The sequence below is a fragment of the Durio zibethinus genome, chromosome 3, assembly GCF_047325235.1.
Source record: "Durio zibethinus cultivar Kanyao isolate XHJ-2024 chromosome 3, ASM4732523v1, whole genome shotgun sequence".
NCBI classification, from domain to species: Eukaryota; Viridiplantae; Streptophyta; class Magnoliopsida; order Malvales; family Malvaceae; genus Durio; species Durio zibethinus.
In genome coordinates, this window is record NC_143164.1 from 30,587,253 (window position 1) to 30,610,629 (window position 23,377).

The window sequence follows — 23,377 nt, forward strand, 5'->3', positions numbered from 1 at the left end:
ATTTATCATAACATCCTTTCCTAAATAATAAAATAACATTCTTTGTAACTGATAATCATTTGACTCTCCAATATCTAGGTAGAGTACCAACAATTATATTTTACGGAATGTTATTTTAATTTTATTTGTTCTAAAACTAAAATTTTTAAAGAAAACTTATTATGCAGTAAAAAATGAATAATATAATTAATATTAAACATCAACAATGAGAACAAACATATATATGCATTATGAATGTGCACATTTATAAAAAATTGATATGTATACAAATGATGATCAAATGTGAATTTAGTAATCAGGTTTTTAAATATAAAGAGATCACCTAGACTTTCCAATATCTAGGTAGAGTTCACGTATGATTTTTTATATTTAAAATCCTATCCTATTATTATTTTTACTTTATATTTGTTTATTTTAACAAAACAAATTTATTTTGGAGTTGTGAAAATATATGAAAATTCTTAATGAAACAAAATTTTCTAAACACCCCAACATCTAAACAACATTCAGGAATATATTATTTCATAAAAGTTTTTCATACAAATTCTTTAAATAAGTTTGGGATTTTGGGTAGGTTTGGATTCGAATTTTAAAAGAATACGAACTTCTTTAATAATCTCTAACATCTAAACAAACTTTCGGACCAAGCTTTTGTTTTTTTTTTTTTTTTGTAGTTCTGCTAAAAAAGACTTTTTTACATGAATTTATTATGAGTTATAGAAATGGATGAAAATTCTTAAAGAAATAAAATTTCCTAAATACCCCGACATCTAGGTAGCATTTGGGAACAGATTGTTCTATAAAAGTTTTGTTCATGCAAATCCTTAACAATTTAAAACGGATTTAGGGTTTTGGGTAGGTTTAAATTTTAAGAATTTACAAACCTCTCTAAAAGTCTCCAACATCTAGGCAAACTTTTAGAGCAAGCTCATTTTTATAATTCTCATAAAATGAATTTTTATGCATATTTCTACTTTCTTTAAAATGATTCTTACTATCATTATTGCTATTATTATTATTCTGCATAAATTTAAAGTACATGAAAAATAAAATATACCAAACATAGATTTAAGTAGGAAAGATTAAAATAAGCAAGAGGATTCAACCAATAAAGAAATTAAAATATATATAATTAAAATCTACTATTAAACTTAGACAAAATAAAGCGTACATAGGTATGGACAACATGAAATATGCATGAAAATAGATTTTATCAAGAACAAACAAACTCTTGCCACATGCTTTAAAATTTTATTTATTACATACATAAAACAAGATATAAAATTCCAACTTAACTTTCCCAAACTCATTTTTATCTGTTCATCTTACCCATATCATGTTTTTCTAGAATCATATGTCCTATAACATTGTCTTTAATATTTTCCTATAGTCTTATCATGCACTAATATAATTTATATTTTAAAATCCTATTCATTATAAAATTCCTATTACCAAAAAGTTGTCAAGTCCTATTACCTTTAAAAACAAACAAGGAAGACAAGGGATTATCTACCATGCAACAATGACCATCATGGCCCCACGCTATGGCTATTTTTTGCTGTCTATACCATGGCGTGCTTTTACCAACAAAATACCACTTCCATTCCTTTTTTAGAAACAAAAGAAACCATTTTTTTATGTGCACACAACATGTGAACCAAAATGGATAATAAAATTTTTATTTTCTATTATTTTTTTGAAAAGAGAGAAGCAACCAAATGAAACTAGAGCATTATTTTTAATAGAAAAGTCGATGGTGGATGGAATCTCTAATAGCATCAAACCATGGCTACCATTGATTGGCAGTGGTTTTTTTTTTCTTTTTTAGCTCCAGGGTATTGTCCATGCATAATATAAGAAACATGGAACAAACTTAAGGCTTTAAGCAAGCAAGAGAACAAATAGGAACAAGCAAGTTTCAACCTTTCATATAGACCTTATACCAAAACGGCATAATAGGCATGGTAAGATAAAAGCCTCAAACTTCAACCAAAAAAGAACATAAATGAATTTTCAATCTTCATACACAATTCATATATAACATGATGAACTATATCTCACTCACTAAAGCAAAAAAATGTGCAGTTTACGATTTTCTAAATAAACTACATGCAAAAATGACAAAGGCATGATCGATAATCTTTTAAACCATTTTCTTCATCTCGCATGGCAGAACATGAATATGAAATACCATAAAAAGTCAAGAAGACTACCTCTTCTTAAGTTTCTCTAAAAGTTTTATTTTCTTTTGTTCTTTTCATATAAACTTTCTTTATTTCTTTTCTTTTTTCTATTATGGCTTATCCTTTTCTCTCTTTTTTTAAATGATTTTTTTCTTTTTTTTTCTTTTTCTTTTTCATGACCAGCCGACCTTTTCGATATGTAAAGAAGAAGACTTTTAAAATCTTTTTTTTTTTTGGTGAATATAGGCCCTTAGATTAAATCTCATCCAAGGGTCAAAGTTTCTCTTTTTTCTTTTCAAGGAACAAACTTTAGCCATTGGATCAAGATTTAATAAGAGATCCACTGGTCCACATTATTTACTACAAAGGTTGAACTTTTATAGCCCCTAAACCATATAAAAGATCGTTTTACCCTTAATACATAGTTTTTGGTTTTTAAACCATTTCCTTAGAAATCAATGTTTCCATGCTCATTTTTGAGATTTTAAAACACCAAAAATTATGAAATATTATATAATTCAGATATGAAAAATTTCATGAAAATTTGAGTTAGGAAGGTCAAATTACGAAAATATCTTACCAAATTATGAAAATACCCCTAAGGGGTATTTTGGTAATTTCACATTTCTCGGGGTACTGCTATAATTTCAAATGCACCAAAAATCATGAAATATTATGAAATTGAGATCTGAATAGTTTCATAAAAATCTAAACTTTGAAAGGCCAAATTACCAAAAATACCCCTAAAAGGCATTTTAGTAATTTTGTACTTTTTCGAATGCAATAAAAATTTTTAGTATTTTAAAAATCATCAATTTTAACTTTAAAACCACATTGATTCCAATTAGGTTGTGAATTTTGAAAATTATCTCAGATTCTATCCATTTTGATCGAGTTTTGCATAATTTTGACTTTATTTGACTAATTTTAACTTTATTGATCAAGTTTTATCGAATTTGAACTGAGATGACATGAGTCTCTAAATGGGCTAACTTGTGAGCTTTTTAATGAATTGTAAATGATCTTCCTAAATGGTTAACGTAATAATCATATATTAATAGTTTCGACCCATGTTACACATTAACCCAAGTCAATCATGTTAAAAATGTTTCGAACAAAATTTAGTGTTTATAAGGATCTTTCACATATGTCACAGCAGACAAAAAATGCTTTGTATAACATTTACAAGGTTGGCTTTGGATTGGTTTCCTAAACTTCAATTTTTTTGGTAAGGGTGGCTAGTTGGGAATTGATTGAAGTAATAGTATCAACCTCAAATAAACCAATAAACTTTTTACTAACCTTTCTTTCAATGCCCAACTAGTAATTATTAATAGCCATTTCTTCTATGATCTCATTTGCTTTCTCCAAAATCTTGCTCATAATAGCTCCTCTAGCAACTAAATCTAAGGTAGTTCTCATTAGTGATGTGAGACCATTATAAAAGATCTGGATTTCATGCCACTGAAGTAGTCCATGATGTAGGCATTTTCTTAGTAGCTCTTTGAATCTCTCCCATCCATCATACAATGTTTCACCATCAACTTGCAAAAGAAGTAATGATCTCATTTGTAGCTTTGCTATCTTAGTTGGTGGGAAAAACTTTGCTAAGAACTTCTGGAGCAAGTCATACTAAGTTGTGGTTGAACCAGTTGTAGATAAGACAACCAAAATTTCACCTCGTCCCTAAGACAAGGCAACAATCTAGTCTAATAGCTTCATTAGAAACACCATTATAGCAAAAAATGTCACATAATTCAAGAAAGTTAGAAGGGTAGAGATTTGGATCATCACTTGGTAACCTTCCAAACTGTACAAAAGTTTGGATCATTTGCATGATTGAAGGCTTTATTTCAAAATTATTGGTGTTAGCTTTATAGGTGAGATGGTGATCCAAGAGGGGGTGAATTGGATTTCTCTAAATTTTTTCTAAACAAATGATTTCAATATAATTGGATGAAAATTAAAACCAATATCAAAATATGATGCAAACAATAATGAATTGATGAACTATAAGCAAATATGAACTATAATCAAAATAAAGAGATAGGGATAAAGAAATCAAATATAAGAATTTATAGAGATTCGATCCTTCTCCAGAAGGTACTAACATCCTTTTTCTTGGTTATCCACACCAAGGATTCAATCCACTATATTTGAATTAAAATTACAACCCTATCTTTTTCTCACAAAGGCTTAAGATAGAAACCTTATACTCTCTACTTTCTAGGCTAAGTAGTAACCTCTCAATTTCACAAATTCAAAAGGGTACCTTACCTCTTTATTACAAAATCACTTAATAACAATGCAAACTTAAAACACCTCTCAAAGGCTAAGTATTTGCATAATGAAGTACAAGGAAATGTGATGAATGAAGAACAACAATATTTTGGATACAAGAAATACAAAGGATATTGAACTTAAGTTCTAAAAATTCTTGATTTTAAGAGAAAATGAAAATAAAACTTGTTAGCACTTGCTCTCCGACTTCATCAACCTTCTTGGTGTGTTGGAATGGCCAATATATAGAGAAAATGAAGAGCTAGCCGTTGGAGATGTTTGGGAGAAGAAATAGCCGTTGAATACTTAAGAAACTAGCCATTAGACATATTCTGGGCATGACCCGATTGATCCCTTCCATGAGGGAATTTATTGGTTCAAGTTTTGTACCATTTTCCACTTGAAAAACATGACCCAATCGATCAAGTAAGGAACTTGATCGATTGATTCAGCTAGAGGATCGATCTTGTAACCCAGAGGATCGATCCGATCAAGCTATTCTATTATACCTTATTTTATACTCTACTTACTAATTTGATCATATATTGAGTTATAAAAATCCAAATCACAAACCATTTGAAGATTTAGAAACTAGACTTAAATTTCTTTCTATCCATATAAAATTCATCACCTAATTCATTGTGTACGAATTATAGTGAAATTTCAAATCTACCTCTTGTGCAGCTTTTAGATAATTGCAAAGTGTCTAGTAAAAATTCAAAATCTTTTCTTAGAAAATTTGGATTTTGATTTTGTTTAATCCATTAAAAAGTAGACTTAAAGAAATTTCCAACCATATAAAATTCAAATGTTAAAACTTTGTGAATTAATATGGAAAAATAAAATAAGTTCAATATTGGAAAACTTTGTTCTTGTAAAACAACTTTCTTAAGTTAATCTACTTCTCAATATCAAAATTTTATTAAGTCTAAAATGAATGAGTTCACTTTAAAAACAACAATTGGACTTTCATTTGAGCTCAAATAAATATTCTTTAAAAAATAGATTTAGTTTGAGAAATATAAAAATAAAGAAAGGTTTGTTTACACTTTGAAAAATATATTATTTATTTAGTACCAAAATATAAAACTTAAAAATATGTACTAAATAAATATTTTTCTAAATCTTGATCAAGCTTATTTAGCTTAATGTTTTGTCATTTTAAAATAACGACCAATTCAAGGCTAATAGTTGGCTTGAATAGCTGCCCTTTTGATAGATGGTTGAAAACCATCTACATTGACAACTGCACGGTCCTTTAATGTACTTTGCCCCTCTTTGTTTGCATTTTCCATTGGAGTTGGTGCAAGTGATGTTGATTACTCTTTTGTTCTTCTTCTAGAGGTTCTTTCAACTTCTTGATCAAAAGTAACTAAGTCAACACTTTTGGATCTACGCATGCAAACAAGAAAAGATAAAAAAAAAGTAAAAGAAAAATAAATAAAAAAAAGTTTAAAATACAAGAGCTTAGGAATTCCTTATTAATATTGTAAACACCGCTATAATCCCCAACAATGATGTCAAAAACTTGATTGCTATTTTTTGTATATTGCCTATAAGTGTACAGATCAAGTAATAAAATAGAGTATTTCGGTATTGTTTCCTTAGGGATTATAGAATGTATTATTGGGTTGTTTACAAGTACCAAGGCAAAACTTAACAGCTTATATCTAAACAAATGGAAATTAGGGTTTAAGGTTATAGGGATTGAGAAAAAATTAAAGGCAATGCTTGGGTAGAGTTCTTAACTTTATCAACTGTCATTTGGGAAGTAAAAAAATGATGCCAAAGACTAGATCTAATAAAACAATAATTAAAAGATTGTAAAGTAAAGAAATTGAAGGAGGTCGAATTGCTTAGAAAAATCTTAAAATAAATGAAAAACAACTTAAAGAACAAGTAATGTAGGTCGAATATTGCAAGAATAAAAGAAAACTTCGATTAATATTGGAAAAGAATGCTTGCCAAATTTAAAGAAAAGCAAACAAGATTTGCAACTTTAAAAACAAGAAAAGAAAGATCTTGAAAATAATGCTACTTGAATTAAAAGAATTTAAAGAAAACAAAAGATTTGTAGTTATTGACAAATCTATCACCTACGCCAATAACTTACATAAAGAACTAAAAAAACTAAGAAAAGAAAGAAGAAAGGAAAAGTGAGGGATGATAAAAATAATTGAATGTCCTCTTTATTTATAGTGAAGGCCTGAACCAAGGGGGATAGGCTTCACAAGTGTTTGATTTCAATTCAAATACAATTGAATAAGCTTAATCTTGATCTTCAAAGCTTCATGGTCGAATGAGACTCTCCATGCTTAAATGTTCTTAGTCGAATATTCTATTGGTGATTCATCTTGGCACTTTCTTACAACTTGATCATATCTTGGATAATCCCTTCCATTGGATTTGGCTAAGGCTTGGAGTTCCAAGAGCCAGTGGGTTTTTATCCTAGTCTTGAATTTTAAATGGAAGAAATCCTACTTCAAGTGAATTTTTTCAAGGCTAAGCAACAAGCTTCATGGTAAGCTTCAAACTTCTTTTGGTCGAATGCACCTAGTCTTCATTATGGAAAAATACATGATAGCTCTTTAAGAATTACTTTAACCGAATAGATTGAGTTTGCAGAGTCGATGATCTTGCAACTTGTTCTTCCTTACATGGCCAAATATGTAAAGTTCTTGTGCAACTTATTTTCTTCATCTTTAAGCAAAATAGTCATGCTTGGATCAAACCTCTTTCTTAGTCGAATATGTTAGAGTCTTAGTGAGATTTGCATTGTATGCAATCATTCTTGCATGTGGCCGAATACATCATTAGGAGAGTTCTTATGCAAATGAAACTCTATGTTTGCATGAATATGGATCAAGTTGGATGGCATTGAGTTTCCACAATTAGGTTGAACATCTCCCTTACAGGCTTGCATGCATGGCTTGCATGCATGGCTTGCATGAAATGGAATTTTTGAGCTTACAAACGCAATCCATGAAAGTAACATGAAAGCACTAAAAATCATCCAAAATTTTAAATATTTAGCACCTTTTTAACTTGTAAAACCTTTATATATTTTGGTTCTATTAGAGTCATCAAACTATCATAACATATAAATCCATAGATCATCGTTAGACATAACTTAAGGGGCTTTAACCAATCTTTTTGGTTTTGGTATGATTGGCCACCTAAATCTATCCTATTTTAAAACGATGTCCTAAACTTGTCTTAGGTATCTTTAAAAGGTACATTATAGTCTATAAAACCAAGACTAAATCCAAAAGTTCGGTTATGCGTGAGAAATGTTATAACGCCCTCAAAATGTCCATCCAAAAAATGGTACTAATTGATTTCGAGTTATCCAAAGCTTCAAAATATGTTTGTATTTTACCAAATAATTTAATTATTAGAAATTGTTCTTAAAATTACTCTAATAGTTTAGTAGCTATTTAAGATAATTTTCTCACCTTATGAGTATTCATGATGATTAGTGTTCCTATTCTGAAAAGGCTTTATCATTGGATTCATTATATGTTTTCTTTGGAAGTTAATTATTTTTAGAAATAATCAATAAAATCCTCTAATAGTTTGGCAAGATTTTATTGTGATGCACATTCCCCAATTGTTTGGTGGGATTTTGTTTGAAAATTCATTTATGTATTTACTTTAAGAAAAATCATTAAATCTTCCAATAGTTTGGTAAGATTCAATTCGAGATTTAAATCTCCCAATAGTTTGATAGGACATCATGGATTAATTTCCTAAAATATTACTTTCAAATCAATTTCAAATTTTTTTTGTTTAAAAATTCTTTTAAAAATCTAATAGAGAAATTAAAATAATAAATAACACAGAAACAACAAAAAACAAAATATACCAAAAGAAAAGACTGGTTAATAGTCAAAGTCAACAATTGTGGTAAGAAATCAGCATAGTCAACAATTGAAGATGTGGGTCAAGTTAGTCTTCCATGGGTAGACACGTAGGTCACAAACTAGGTCAAATGACTCAACCTTAAAATGGCATAGTTTTAGCTTTGTATAAAAGTTTAAATTTTTTTTTTCACTTTTTTTTTTCTTTCTCTCTTTCTTCTCCTTCTAATTCTTCATCTTTTCTCTAGAAAGGGATGAATAACTACCATTGCCCTTCAAGTAACCTAGAAATCAATAATGCTTTGTCATTCTCATCACCACACGTTGTCATTAGCTCCCACTGGTTAACCTTCGTTAACACCTAAATTTCACCATGAGCCCTATTTTGGCCTTTACATATTGGATTTGGGGTTAGATTTTTGAAAACTATCCCCTAATGTCTCAAATCTGAAAACCAATCCATGATTTTTCCCTCGCCATTTTTGCCTATTTTCATCATCTAATTGTTTTGAGTTTTCAGTATGTGGTTTCCCTCATCATCTTCTTTCTTTTCACTATTTGAACCTTCTAAAAATCATGTCGACCACCATCCGATCACTGTAGTAACTATTGATTCTATCCTTAAATTTATTCTCTTTTCCTTCACTTTTCTTTTTTTTTAGTATTAAAGTAAAAAACTTTCAAAAACATTGAACCTAAAACCCTTATCATCACTAATACTATTGTGTTTAATCCCAGTCACTGACTAGAACTAGGAAACCAACTTTGGTTCCCCTCTTTTTCTCCTTTGACAAACCACAAACTCAGAGCCTTAAATTCTTAAAAATTACACAAACTAAAACCTAAAAGGAAACCCACTACCCTAATACTTCTTGACTACTTATGTTTATTGTGGCATACTCGATGTGTTGTGTAGTTTTTTAGTTTGGGTTGGTGGACTCAGTATATCTTTATTGTTGGGTTCGGGCTTACTTGTGTGTGTGTGTATTTTTTTTTTTTTTTTTATGATGCTATGTGTGGTTGGTTCTAGTTGGATGTGGCAATAAGATAGATAGGATAGGTTATGGTTCTTGATTTCAATATACTAAATTATGGTATTTAGGCTTTAAATTAAAGATTTTTTTTTTTTGCTTACGAAAATTCTCTAATGTATTGTTGATTCACTTCCTTTAATTATAGTGTATTAGTGGTGATCCTTAGGTTTAGGTTTTTAGGCTTTGATCATTACCTAGCCTTGAGTTGTTCAATTGGGAATTTTTACCCATGATTTTCCCTTTCACTTGTGCATGCTTGAGTGGAGAATGTTTGTTGAAATTAATCATCTTATTTTTTTACAAGTTAGCTTATGGTATGGGGTAATTAGTGATCAACTAAGCTAAGATGATTGAGATCATGGTTCTTGCAGTAATGGCAATAAAATGGCATTAGTGATTTGATTTTTTGGCGACTAGTGAAACTATTAATGGTTGGGGCTGCACATTCAAGGTGGTGGCTATTGATCTTGGCTAGTGGCAATAGTCAAGTCTAGTAGTTCTTAGCAATGACTCTGGGAAATTGTTTCTATATGTGAGATGAGGGTTTAGCTGACAGTAAGCTACCTATGGATTGATTGATATTTACTGGGTATTGTCGATCGCTTTCCTTATGATTGTCTCCCCATTGTGTTTCATTGAGTTTGTTTATATAGGCCAAATATCCAACCTGAGAAAAGGTTGTGTTCGAAAGGAAATCTTAATTCAAAGTCACCTCTTATCTTCATGATTCAATCCCTTTAAGGGAATTCAATTGTAATCCATCCAAGAAAATTTAATCTCAATCCCAATAGGATTTTCAAAAAGTGTTGCAATCTCATTCGATTTTTTTTCATATATATATATATTAAATGCACAACAAATTTTTAGGCTTTTTGACTAACACCTAAAACTCGATCATGATAGAAATAGTTAAGGCCTAAAATGATATGGCCTAATTCAAAATCAAAACTCAAACTCAAAAGCACAACATTGGACAAATTAAGGCATCTAGAAACATTAATAATAAAATTTTAATTTCTTAAACATAAATAATTGAAAAAAAATTAGAAAAAAACTCTTAAATTAAAAAACAAAACAAAACATAAACTAAAAATCAATTCCTAAATCGAAAATCCTTATCTTCTAACAATACCAAATTAAAACCCTAATCTAAGCTTAACATTTTGAAGGTAAACTAAAAACAAAAATTGGAGGTTCTAGGTTTGAAACCATTGATTGTTCTAAAAATAAATTCATCAAGTCAATGACCACATTAACATTTTTAATGATAAAACTTAACTGAGTTCATGATTGGATTATGATTATTAAATCAAAATAATATGGAGATCACATTTGTATAAATTATAGTAGAGAAACTAAATATAAAATTTTGATATAATACAATGACTGTCGGCATAATATGACTTGAGAGCTTTATTTGGCAGATCACTAAAATGTTTATGGAAATATTCTTACATGGTAGCCATGTAACTAGTTTTTAGACTTGATACAGCATGTCATCTTATATGTGAAATATCATATAATTTTATTTCACTTTCATGTGTCAGGGCGCTTGATGCCTAAAAAAGGTGCTATTGGGTATGGTTTGAAAAATGTAAAGGTGTATGAATATTCAAGAAAGGATTCATCACCCCAAGAGATGAGGGGATTTATCTCATTTGTTTTTGGCTTTAGTTAACTTATAAAATATTTTACCAAAGCATGATGATGAATTTAGAAGAAATAGTTTCTTGCTAAATTCATACATGTTGACTAAAAGCTTTAATAACTAATATGAAAGTTATTCATGAGTAGAACTAAACCATGCTCATTGCATTTTGAGATATATGATTAAAGTATCGAATTACACTAATAGACTACACACTAAAGGGTTAGGTTGAGATTGTCTCGACTTTTCAATATTTGGGTCATTTTGATGCATTATTAGATGTCATTCATGATTTATGAATATATGTTGATCATCTTTGATCAATTTGATTTTATATTCATTGCCGACATATTGAAAGCTTAATGGGTGACACACATAAGGTAAAATTGTCAAGTTAAATTGGGATTATTCAATTAAATAGTACTTAATTTATAAAAGCTAAAAACAAAGAGGTTTAAATTAAAGTCTTCTAGACTTAATTGAAAAAAGCATAACAGTTTAATTTTTAAATGTTAGGGCTAAAAATTAAGAAGAATTATGAATCCTCTTCTTATAACCTTGGCTAAATATAGTAGAGGCATTTTGTAATTGAGAATTACAAGACTAAAAAACACAATGGGAGAATCTAGCAAAACTAGCATTTATCACAAGGTTTGGTTGAACACTCTTATTAAACAAAAGAAAAATGTTTTCTACTTCCTCCTTGATACGTAAAGGATTTAGGATAAGGTCTGGTTTTTAGTTGATTTGTGAAATCAAACACTTACTAGCACAAGATTAAAATCCTTTTTTAAGTAAGTTTTGAAAAAAGTTTCCATATGGATCTCTATTGGAAGCCAAATGATTAGTTGGCTAGAGTTTTGATATCTTTTAGTTTTAAAGAAACCAAGGGTTGTTTCACTCAATATTATGAGATATTTGAGTGTTGGTATGATTCTAATTAGATGTGTGTTTATAAAACTTTTAAATTACAAGTTTAAAAACAAGTATAATCCTATGGGATATTCTGCCATGTATGTTTTTGTTAAATTCTACTGTGTTCTTGATAAAAATGATGTATGCTCTTGTTAATTGTTAACTGTAGATACCAAATAATACTAACAGCTAGTATAAGAACCTTGCGTATTGTTTTGTTTGTGATTGCATACTCAATTCTTGGTGATACTTAATTGGATTAAGTTGTGTGGTGATTTAGTCTAATCAAAAAGTCTTTTTTTTTTTTTTTCAAATAGGCTAATGTTATGAATAGCCTTTGAATTATTGTGAAATATTTAATGTGATACTTAAATTTTAAAAATATCTAATGTGATACTTAAATTATAAATCTATTGACCAATATGGTACACACCCCTAATGTGGTTAGCTCTAAATGATGATACGTGATGGAAAAACAACCCTCAAAGTACCATATTAGTTAATAAATTTATAATTTAGGTATCACATTAGAGATTTTTTAAATTTAAATATCACATGAAATATTTCACTATAGTTCAAGGGCTATTTATAATATTAACTCTTTTCAAATTGATTTGTTTTCAATCATGTACAAGACATTATTTGATTGTTTAATCATGTTTTAAAGATGTTTTAATCATGTTTAAAAGTTTATTTGATCAATTGAACCAATTGTGCATAAGATGTCAAAGTTTGAACCAAAAGCATAGGTTTATTTAGGGTTCGATAATTACTTTTATATATTGTTTTGTACTTGTTTTCTTTGCATGTTTTGCTTTCAAAAGTGTAGAATTTAATCCTTAATTAAATGCCAATTTCATTTTTAGCAAGTTCTTTAAAAAACAATTCAAAAAAAAGTTTTGATAAAAAACAAATAAATGTTAATTTCACTTTTAGCAAGTTATTTATATAATAGTTTAAGAAAAAGATTTGACAAAAAACAAACCTTGTTTGCTTCATGTGATTAGGCTAGCTTCCTTGGTTTCGGTTTTGACTTTCTGAATCTTAATGACTGTGTTTAATAATTTTGCACACATAACAAAAATTCTTGACAACCTTGATTCACGTTATGATTCATGCTTGATTGGGGAATTTATAGCAAAATTGATTCAAGAGGTGGTAGCATGAGATCCTAAGTTGCCTAGTACCCAAAAAACCCTAGAGGTAATTGTTATCTTCAATTAAGGTGTTATGCCAAGGCATAATTCAGATTAGATTTGAGCGCATACACATGGTTGAAGGGTGTTTTGGTCTTGAAAGAATTATAGAGCAATTCAAGAATGAATGAATGAGTTTCCTAGTTGAATTATAACTCCTAAAAGTTAAAAATTTTAGTAAACTTATCATAAATAATTCCAGTAGGACTCAAATTATGAAATAAGTTTCCAAATTTGTAATTAGGAAAGTCCTAAGGGTTAGTGTTAGCATGTCTAGGTTAAAACCAAGCTATGAATATGATTTATAAGCTAAATTGGAAACGATACCAATATGGAAAGTTAGGTTTCTTGAAATGAAAATGGTTTCTAAAATGATTACTTTCCAAAATGGCAACTTACTAAAATAGTTTATAGGAAATTAAATTTTCTAATGTTAGAATTTTTATGAATTTCCTTAAATGTTTATGAAACATTTATATTTGAGCATGTTTTATCCTAAATTGGGAAAACCCTAATTTTGGAAAAACATTTGCAAAGATTCGAAATTGTCAAAAACCTTAATTAGATTAGAATTGTGTTTTGAATGTTTTAAAAAGTGTTTCCATTAAAATTGTCATGTTTTATCAAAAAGGATTACTAAATGGTTTGAATTAAAAATAATGTATGCTTTATTTCAAATGCCAAACAAGATCACCTAGTGATATTAAGCATGATTGTTTATTTATTGCTCATAATATGATTAACATGCATGAGGATGATTATGAACTATTACTTTAGTATGACTAAGGAATGTATTGTTGAATGTTTCTTTTAGTATTTTTGAAATAGGGTATGCAAACCCTATCTTGCTGTCATTATACTTGGATTGTAAAACTTTTTTCTCATCTTATTTCCCTTAAATGTAACTCAAGATTTCTTATAAAAATATGTAAATATTATGTACTTTATAGAATTAGGATTAGAAGAGGATTGATACAAGTTCAAGATGAAAATCCATGAGGCACCAAATTTGGAAACAAGGTGTTTGTCGAAAGCAAAACATGATAACTTGTAGCAACATGATTTGGAACTTAAGGGTTTGGTCACAAGCCCTTTTATACATAAAAAATAGATTCCCCTATCCATAGTTGCACTCTTGAACTTGTAAAGGATGCTAATAAATTCCCTACCCAAGTCTAAAATATATTCTTTTAGGAACCTTTAGTTAAGCTTAAAACATGTTAAAAATGATAAATTTCATTATATGACCAATCATATATAACTAAAAAAATATTGATGACAACATCTCTTTTTATGTATAACGATTGAATTTACGGATTTACATGTTATAACTCTCACGAGGTGTAATTGGATTATTAGTAACTTTATCCCTATAATACAATGCCAAAATGAAAAGAATCAAGATTATACTTTATAAATCTCTTAAATCGAATTGAAATGGACCATAAGCTAGAAAATGAAAGCAAAAGAATGATTTGATCCTTTAGAAATTTAATGTAAAAATGTCTTAGAATGAATGATTATAAAAGTATTTATTAACCCTAAAAGATGTTTGAAACATCTCTTTTTAAACATACATGATTTAAATTTTAAAAATCACCACTTTCAAAATAAAGCAACATGTCCAATGAACATATTTTTGAATTGTCAAATAAGGAAACTATTAATCAACTTCGAAACATCATTCTTGTACATTAATACACAATACATAAATTTTAAACTTTGAATCTTATAAAAGCACTCAAAATATTTTTAAAAATATAAATTATTGATAATATATGCAATAATATCTTTGAAAAGCTTAATGGTAAAAAAAAAAGGTTTGCGATCATTAACATACGCATGCATTGAGTGAAGAGATTATTTAGTAAAAGCCTATTTTGATCTGCAAGGAGCATTAATGCAATACGAATTTTGTGTTTTTATGGTATAGTGGGACTTAATCCATCATGCTACATCTTTTTTTTCAACTGGACCTTTGAGGGACAAGTGAAGTTTTTCACTTTCAATCACAACACCATTTTTTTTTTTTTTGTATTTGCATTATTTTTCTTTGTTTTTTTATTTTATTTTTTGATTTTTTACATGAATTTAGTATAATTATAAAATCTATCATTTATATAATTATATAATAAAATGATAAATGAATAAATAAATAGATAAGAATAATAAATACATAAACAAAATAATCCATTTATCATCAAATAAATGTTGGAATTAACCAAAATCTCATAGTCACTAACACAAAATTAACCAAAATAAAATTAACTTGGATACGGACAAGAGCACAATCTCACTAAATTGAGGTCCATAGAACTATTACTGTTGTCACGAGCTTTCCAAAGTCACCTTTATGACTTCGAACGATGGCTTACACAAAAAAGAAACAAGAGAGAGAATTACTTTCTACCAGAAACTAAAGTTATGAAATCTAATAGGCCAGCCTCATATATATAGGATCAAAGTAGAGACTTCCCTTGACATGTTAATCAAAATTGACCTATCCCATTATATATTCAAATACAAAATTAACTCGAGATCATACTTAACAAATTTTACACTATCAATTTAGGTATATTACAAATTGTACCACAACAATCACTCATTAGATAACATTAATTAATATAATCTTGTACATATTGACTTTGCTAGTCTATTAATATGAGATAAATACAACAATCTTTAACTTTGATAACACAATAATTAGAACTAAATTTGGATTAACAGAATGGCCATAAACAAAAAAAATGTCAACATAATTATATACCCAAATCACTAAATAATAGAATAACCATTTATAAGCCCCCATAATACATTCTGCCAACAGTGTATAAATGTGTGGACTTTATGCTTTGTATTAACAAGATGCACATCATAAACTTATAAATACTTCAACAAAAACAACAAACATTTATGAGCATAGAATACACTGTATGTATATAGATTCATAAACACTTCAGGAAATATAAGATGATAGGTCAAATGGAAATGATATGAGATCGAAATCAATATTCATTTCTATTAGGTCATTCGCATCTAATCTGAATGAGGCATTATTTTAAAAGAGACACATGAGACTAATTCAAAATGTCTCATCCAACATATTGTCTTATTCATCAAAATACATGAACAAAATAAACATATGGCATATAGGAAATCATGATCAAATTTGCAACTGATTTCATTATGCAGAGCTCAAACTAACTTAACATAATAGAAGGCTCTACAAGCTGCATATAATTATCATGTCATCAGAACACTTTAACAGTCAAAATTAATTAATGATTACACCAAAATAAACTCTGTAGACAATGTGCTCTATAACTTACTCCACTAATGGATTCTATTACTTTCTCTCTAATAAACTGAATGATGAAATTTATATATTTAGAATATGATAAACTCTTAGTATTTGAGAGAAAGCAATTGCTTTAAAGTTACCAAAATAAATCTCTAGCAACTTTAAAATAGGAACCACAAAATCTAGCCCTGAAATGAAATTTTACAACCAATAAGCTAATATGCAATTTCACAATATACTACATGCTTCTCCTTCATAATCAAGGATGTTATAAGTGTTTTTTTCACTTTCCAAAAAATACATCCTTTATACAACATATAGTATAAACAAAAGTCGACTTCCTACAACATACAAAAATAGAATCAAAATATTTGACTAGATCTAAGATGTCAGATTTTTTATATCTAAACACGGGGATTGCTAAAATGTATCCGAAATATACATACAATATATACAATATCAGAATGTGGACATACTTGAGCATACATCAAACTACCATGGTTGAGGCATATTCAATATTCGACATGAACTCTTTCATTATCACAATGAAGACTTTGAGATTTAATAATGCCTTTTTTACAATAGGCACTTTATTAGAAAGACAATAATGCTTTATTACAAAATTAATTGAATTATTAACAAAATTGATAAATTTAAATTATGAAATTAGATTAATCAAAATATTCAAATAATTCATTAAAAGACTAATTAATTAGATCCAACTATTTTTTATAAATAAAATCAAAGATTTTGAACTAAAATATTTCCTAAAAAAATTAGCAAAATAGCTTAATTTTAAAAACAAAATGGCCCACGTTTTAAATTCCACTAAACAGGCCAAAATTAATCCTTCCACTGGTCCCAAATAAAGAAAGGAGTGGTCCAAAAGAAAAGGAGGGCAAGCCCAAACCGAATGGCCCACCACAAGTAAATTTTCCCTTTATTATTTTTTTTAAAAACTTTTTTCATGCTCCTGTAATATACGCTTGCTAGACTTGTGGACGTATGCGTTACACGTGCCCGAGCCAAAAATGTCAAGCGAGTGGGCCATTGTACGCACCCAAGGGTCTCTTTCTTGACCCGTTTTCCTGTGATTCGGATTAGCAAATAATGAAGAAATAAATATTTTTACAATTGAATAATTCACTAAATAAATAATAAAAAATTAATATTAATAAATTTTATTTTAAGATGTGTAAATATATTTTAATTTTTTAGAAACAATAATTATTTTTCTTTATATTTAAATTTGTTCCTTTTGCAATATATTTTTTCATGTTTAACATTATTTTTTAATTAATATTTATAATTGTTACGAGTATTATATTTTTAAATATTAAATATTTCAAAATTTTTTTAATACTTAAAATCATAATTATTTTTATTGTAATTTAATATGTGTCAATATTTTAATTGAATAAATTTTAAAGATTTTAAATATTAAATAATATTAAAATATACATAAAAATAATTTATTCTTACACTTTTACATTTATATCCTCAATAATTTTTTTATTACAATTCATCTCTCATTGTATTATTGCTTTAACATTTAAATATATATTTTACCATTTTCAGGTTTTTTTAATCTAACTTCCCACGTAATATAACCTAATTAGATTATACAATAGCATTACCAACATGGAGTCTCATTCATGTCATCAAAATGTGTGATGATGAGTGCATCACGTTTTTCATGTACTCTGGCCATCGGGGTGAGGAATGTCACACTCTAAAAATCATTTTGCTCACAAACCCTTTTATCTCCATCTCTAATGTCCCATCTTTCTGTGTCTTTTCTTTCCCTTTTGTCTGGGGCTATAAGGTTCAATAAATTTAATTCTCCCCAAGCAGCTAATTAGAAAGCAAACCTTAACAAAAATGAAAATTGAATAATTGATGCAGTTGCCGAACAAATCATTTATGCTCTAATCACCTGTGTTTCAACTTGAAGATTGTTAAGGTGATATTATTTTATATCTAATAAATATTAAATTTTTTATTATTTTTATTTAAATTTAAATTTTTTATTTATTATCAATTTATTTTAAGTTAAATACTTAATATAATATTAGAATCAAAATTTTTTTATTGTTTTTCTAAAATTTGTCCCATGATGATAAATTTTTTATTTTTATTTTTATCTACACATAATGGAATCTATTAAAACAATATTATCTTATATTTAATAAATATTTAATTTTTTATAATTTTATATTTAAATTAAATATTTTTATTTATTATGAATTAAATTTAAATTAAATACTTAACGTAACATGTGATTAACACTTAACGACCCGTAAAGCTAAGTCAATCTGAAAAATGCACATTAATTTTTAACTTTATTAACCATCTCCTAACCTACAATCTTATTCATGTCCATTGATATACTGATTAGATAATTAGTTTTGAAAAAAAAATTATTGTTTTAATTGTAAATTACATAAAAAGTTAAAAAAAAGTGAGGTATTTGAATTCTTTCATCCTTCCAATGTAAAAAAAAAAAATTGTAAATTAAATTATTACATATATATATATATGCCATTAGAAATTACTACTATATTTTAAATTTAATTACAACTATAAAGAATGAAAAACATGACAAAAGAGTCAATAAAATTTTGAGATTTTAAATTTAAATTTTATTATATGCAGCTTTAGTTTAATTTTATATTTAATTTAATTAATTATTTAATAATTTATTATATATGAATAAAATATTAATTATAATTCATATTTATAATTTCATTAAAAAAAAAAACTACAGATAATTGGACAATAAACAAAAATGATCGGACAGCTTGACCTTGACCTTGCATAATTTAGGTTATCATGACTTTTTAAGGAAGCAACAAAGAAGCAACCAGGAAAGAGCACGCTCCCACAGCTCGTCCTCGGTCCTGCAAAAAATCCAACATGGAGAGTGCTAGCTCTGCAAGCAAGAAGAGAAAGATTCCCCATGACGATGACGATGAGGAAGAAAAGATAGAGAAATTCTATGCTCTCATCAAGAGCATACGCGAGGGTCGTGATCGTTTGATCTTGAACAACATCAGCTCAGCCGAAATTATGCAGAAGGAGGCTGCAGATCATCAGAGCAAAACCAAGAAGCAAAAGCTTGAAGAAGAGAAGCAAGTGGTAGTCTGGGAGCCTGCTTTTCAACGTGAAGATTTCTTGGAAGAGGTTGATAAGTTTAAGAAACCGCATGTGATGAGCTTAGCGAGTACTTCTCAAAGTAAAGAGGAAACTAATAATGTTCAGAAAGAAGAGGTTAAAGAAGAGTTAGACCTTAGCCTTTCACTTTAAGGGTTTATCAAGGTTTTGGGAAGAAATGCGAGAATGTAGCTATTGGAAGATGGGGTTTCATGGATCAAACTGTTCACATCAAAGAGAGTAGATGGCCGGATGTTCCACGCTAGAAGGTGAGAAAACACCATCAAGCATTTTCCATGTACTTCTTGTTTCTTTGGTAGTTTAATTATAATTAGTGAGTATTATTTTATATCTCTTTTGGCTATTATAATTAGTGAGTGTTATTATATATCTCTTTTGGCGACATTAAGAGCTTAGGTTGGAGAGAGAAATCATGAAAGTGTTCTCTATATATTTCTTGTGTTTGATTTTGATCACGGCAGTATGTATTCACCTAAATCCTAAAACCAAATTATAAAACGAAAAATGTGTTTCTGAAAATAAATTTTCAGGCCATGTACTGTGACTTTGTATTATTATTATTATTATTATTATTATATTTCACCGGTTGTGTTTTGGTCGTCCGAGTTCAAGTCGTCGCCTAGAGACGCAAGAATCTAAAGATTTCAAAAGAGTCAAAAACGTAAATTGGTCTGCGAGTTACGATTATACTAAACATTAGAAAAGATTTAACCTACCCCAAAGATTTTGTACTACAAAGTTATGTTTTTGTCTGATACTACAATTTTTTTTTCTTAATTGATGATTATCGACATTGCTTTTTTTTTTTTTCTTTATAAGCAAAATTTTATTAACAATAGCTAAATTGAGAGGGGACCCCTTTCAACGATTAGAGCGCAGAACATTGAAAAACTCCTAAAACAGCAAAAAACAAAGCATAAGGCAAAACACAAAGGAACTAAGACCATAAGCAAGACAAATAACTGTTACCACCAGGCCATAAAAGAATCATCCCTATTATCCCCACCATCATGACTGTATAACACTAGTATAACTATTTATTTAATTGATCGATATATTAACTATATCTTTTATTTCTAGTTAATTCAATATATATACTTTGAAAATTTTTTTATTACTTTACCACTAGTCTATAATTAGATAATATAATTTTTTTGGATTAAATTTGACTTCAATAAGAAAAGGATAATTAACTTTTTGGTCTCAATTTCTTTAATATTTTCAAAGACTTAAATGGAAATTTTCAGAGTTATCAATGAATAAAATATTGGATAAATAGCATACATATGCGCTAAACTTTGGGTTGCATATCATTTTGGTCTTTATACTTCGAAATGTCACTTATTGGTCCCAAAATTTTTAACATTATAATGAAATAATTTTTTATCAATAATTTGTTAATTTTGATCTTAAATTTTATTTAGATTTTAAATTTTATTTATTTTAAACTATAATATCTGATAAAATATATTAAAAACCTACATTATATTCAAAAAAATTAAATACTTATTAAAAGAGAATATTCTAAAATTCATTTATTTTAAATTATAAAACTAGATAAAATATAATAATATATTATATCAAAAATTTAAAAACAAAAACTTATGAAAACAGAAAATTTTAAAATTTATTTATTTTAAACTATAAAATTTGATAAAATATAGTAAACATAGTATATTAAAAACTTTTAAAAAGAAAATTTTGAAATTTATTTATCTTAATTTATGAAACTAGATAAAATATAATAATATTTTATATCTAAAACTTTTTAAAAATAAGCTTCTTAAAAAATTTAAAATTTTATTTATTTTAAACTATAAAATTTGATAAAATATATTAAAACTATAATATATTTATATATTTAAAAAACAACTTATTAAAAAAGAATTTTGAAATTTATTTATTTTAAAAGATAAAACCAGATAAAATATAAAAATATATTATATCTAAAAATAAAAAACTATAAAACTATAAATTTTGAAATTATTTAATTTAAACTATAAAATTTGATAAGATATATAAAACTATGTTATATTTAAAAATTAAAAAAAAAACTTATTCAAAAAGAGAATTTTGAAATTTATTTATTTTAAATTATAATATTTTATAAAACATATTAAGAATATATAATATATTTAAAAAAAATTAAAAATAGAAAATTTAAAAACTTATATATTTAAATTATAATATTTGTACTGTTAAAATGTATATTATGTTAAAGAAATAAAAAACAAAAAATATTTTAAAATAAAACATTTTAAAATGTATTTAGTTTATAGTATAATACTCGAGAAATATATTAATTTAAAAACTGTTCATTTTTTATTATTTATTATTTTCTTATTTCTTCTTTATTTCTTTTTTTTTTTTCAACTTCCTGCTATCACATCAAACACTACTTAATAATAAAGTTAATGGACAAATTGACGGAAAGAACTTTTCGTTACGATCTTTGACAATGAAAGGCCGACAAAAAATTTGTTGAAATTTAAAAACTAAATTGATATTCGCCACAAAATTTCCAGTCCACGTATGCCATGTGCTCTAAAATATTAGGATATTATTAAGGGTTGATGGCTGTACTGATCTAAGAAAAAGTAATTGCTCAAGGTTTCATCGCTTGTACGCAAAGGAAGAAAGAACAGAAAAATTATGATCAAATTATGCCAAAAGTCTCTGTATTTTATAAAATTTTAAAATTTAATTCGTATATTATAATTTATATAAACTTAATTTTTATATTATTTTAATTTGATAATTTTAATTTAAATATTAACTTCATTAATTTTTGTCATTAAAAATATTAACATGATTATTGATTTAATGATATAAACGTTGACTTTATTAACTTGATCTTGATTAGTTGACGTGATAATTTGGATTAATAAAATTAATTATTAAATTATATAAATAATTTTTATATTCATAAAATTTAATTCATATATTTGTAAGAAATTTTAAATTTAATTCTTTTAATATAAAAGTATTTTAAATTTTTAAATTTTTTTAATTTTTAAATATATTAAAATTTAAAAATATTTTAATCTATCTAATATAAAAAAATATTTTTAGAAATATATTATTTTTGTTCTATATAATTAATTATTAATAATATTATATTAATAATGTTATTATTATCATTTATATTAATCAATTATAATATTAATAATTAGATTATTATCATAATTAAGATTATTTCAATTAGTTTAAATATATCATGTAACAAAATTTACAATAAACCTCTATTGTATTGAATAGAGTTACATTTGTAATGAATCCAAAATGAATTATAAATGGAATGACCATTCCATCCAACTAAATAAAATAAAAAGATTCAAATCTAAATTTTTATGTGAGACGAATGTCTATTCATTTTAATGCCGAATTTTGAATCTTAACAAAATGAAATAAGAAAATAATTTATTTAATAAATAAAAAATCAACATCATCTATCATAATGAAAATTTTTAATTTTATTGTGTTTTCACAAAAAAAATTTATCTAAATAATTATATTAAATTAAATAATAAGGTTCATTCTAAAACTAATAAACATTAAATTTAGTAAATTACTTTAATGTATTTAGAATTTTAAACCTAGATTTGATTATAAAAATCACTTAAATAGGGTTTAACTTAAATGAATAAAATTACTATGTCATGAAAAAATTTACTCTTATGAGATGGAATTATAATTTTAATTTATTTAATAAATTAATAAAAAATAATAGTTTTACTACATTAGATAGTGACAAATTTGTAATCATTAATTGAAAAAAATTGTGAT

The 23,377-nt window shown here is 26.8% G+C and overlaps 1 protein-coding gene and 1 non-coding gene across 2 annotated transcripts; both read left to right on the forward strand.

Moving 5' to 3' along the window:
* The first annotated feature begins 3,654 nt into the window (after window positions 1–3,654).
* Window positions 3,655–3,761, forward strand: LOC149519742 (small nucleolar RNA R71). Its single transcript, XR_016341155.1, has one exon. It is a non-coding gene; the product is annotated as a small nucleolar RNA R71 (small nucleolar RNA).
* Window positions 3,762–19,260: 15,499 nt separating this feature from the next.
* LOC149519743 (uncharacterized) lies at window positions 19,261–20,165 on the forward strand. The gene has a single exon (XM_089757960.1). It carries the CDS (start codon window positions 19,334–19,336, stop codon window positions 19,721–19,723), a length of 390 nt encoding a protein of 129 aa, XP_089614086.1. The 5' UTR covers window positions 19,261–19,333; the 3' UTR covers window positions 19,724–20,165.
* Window positions 20,166–23,377: the final 3,212 nt, after the last annotated feature.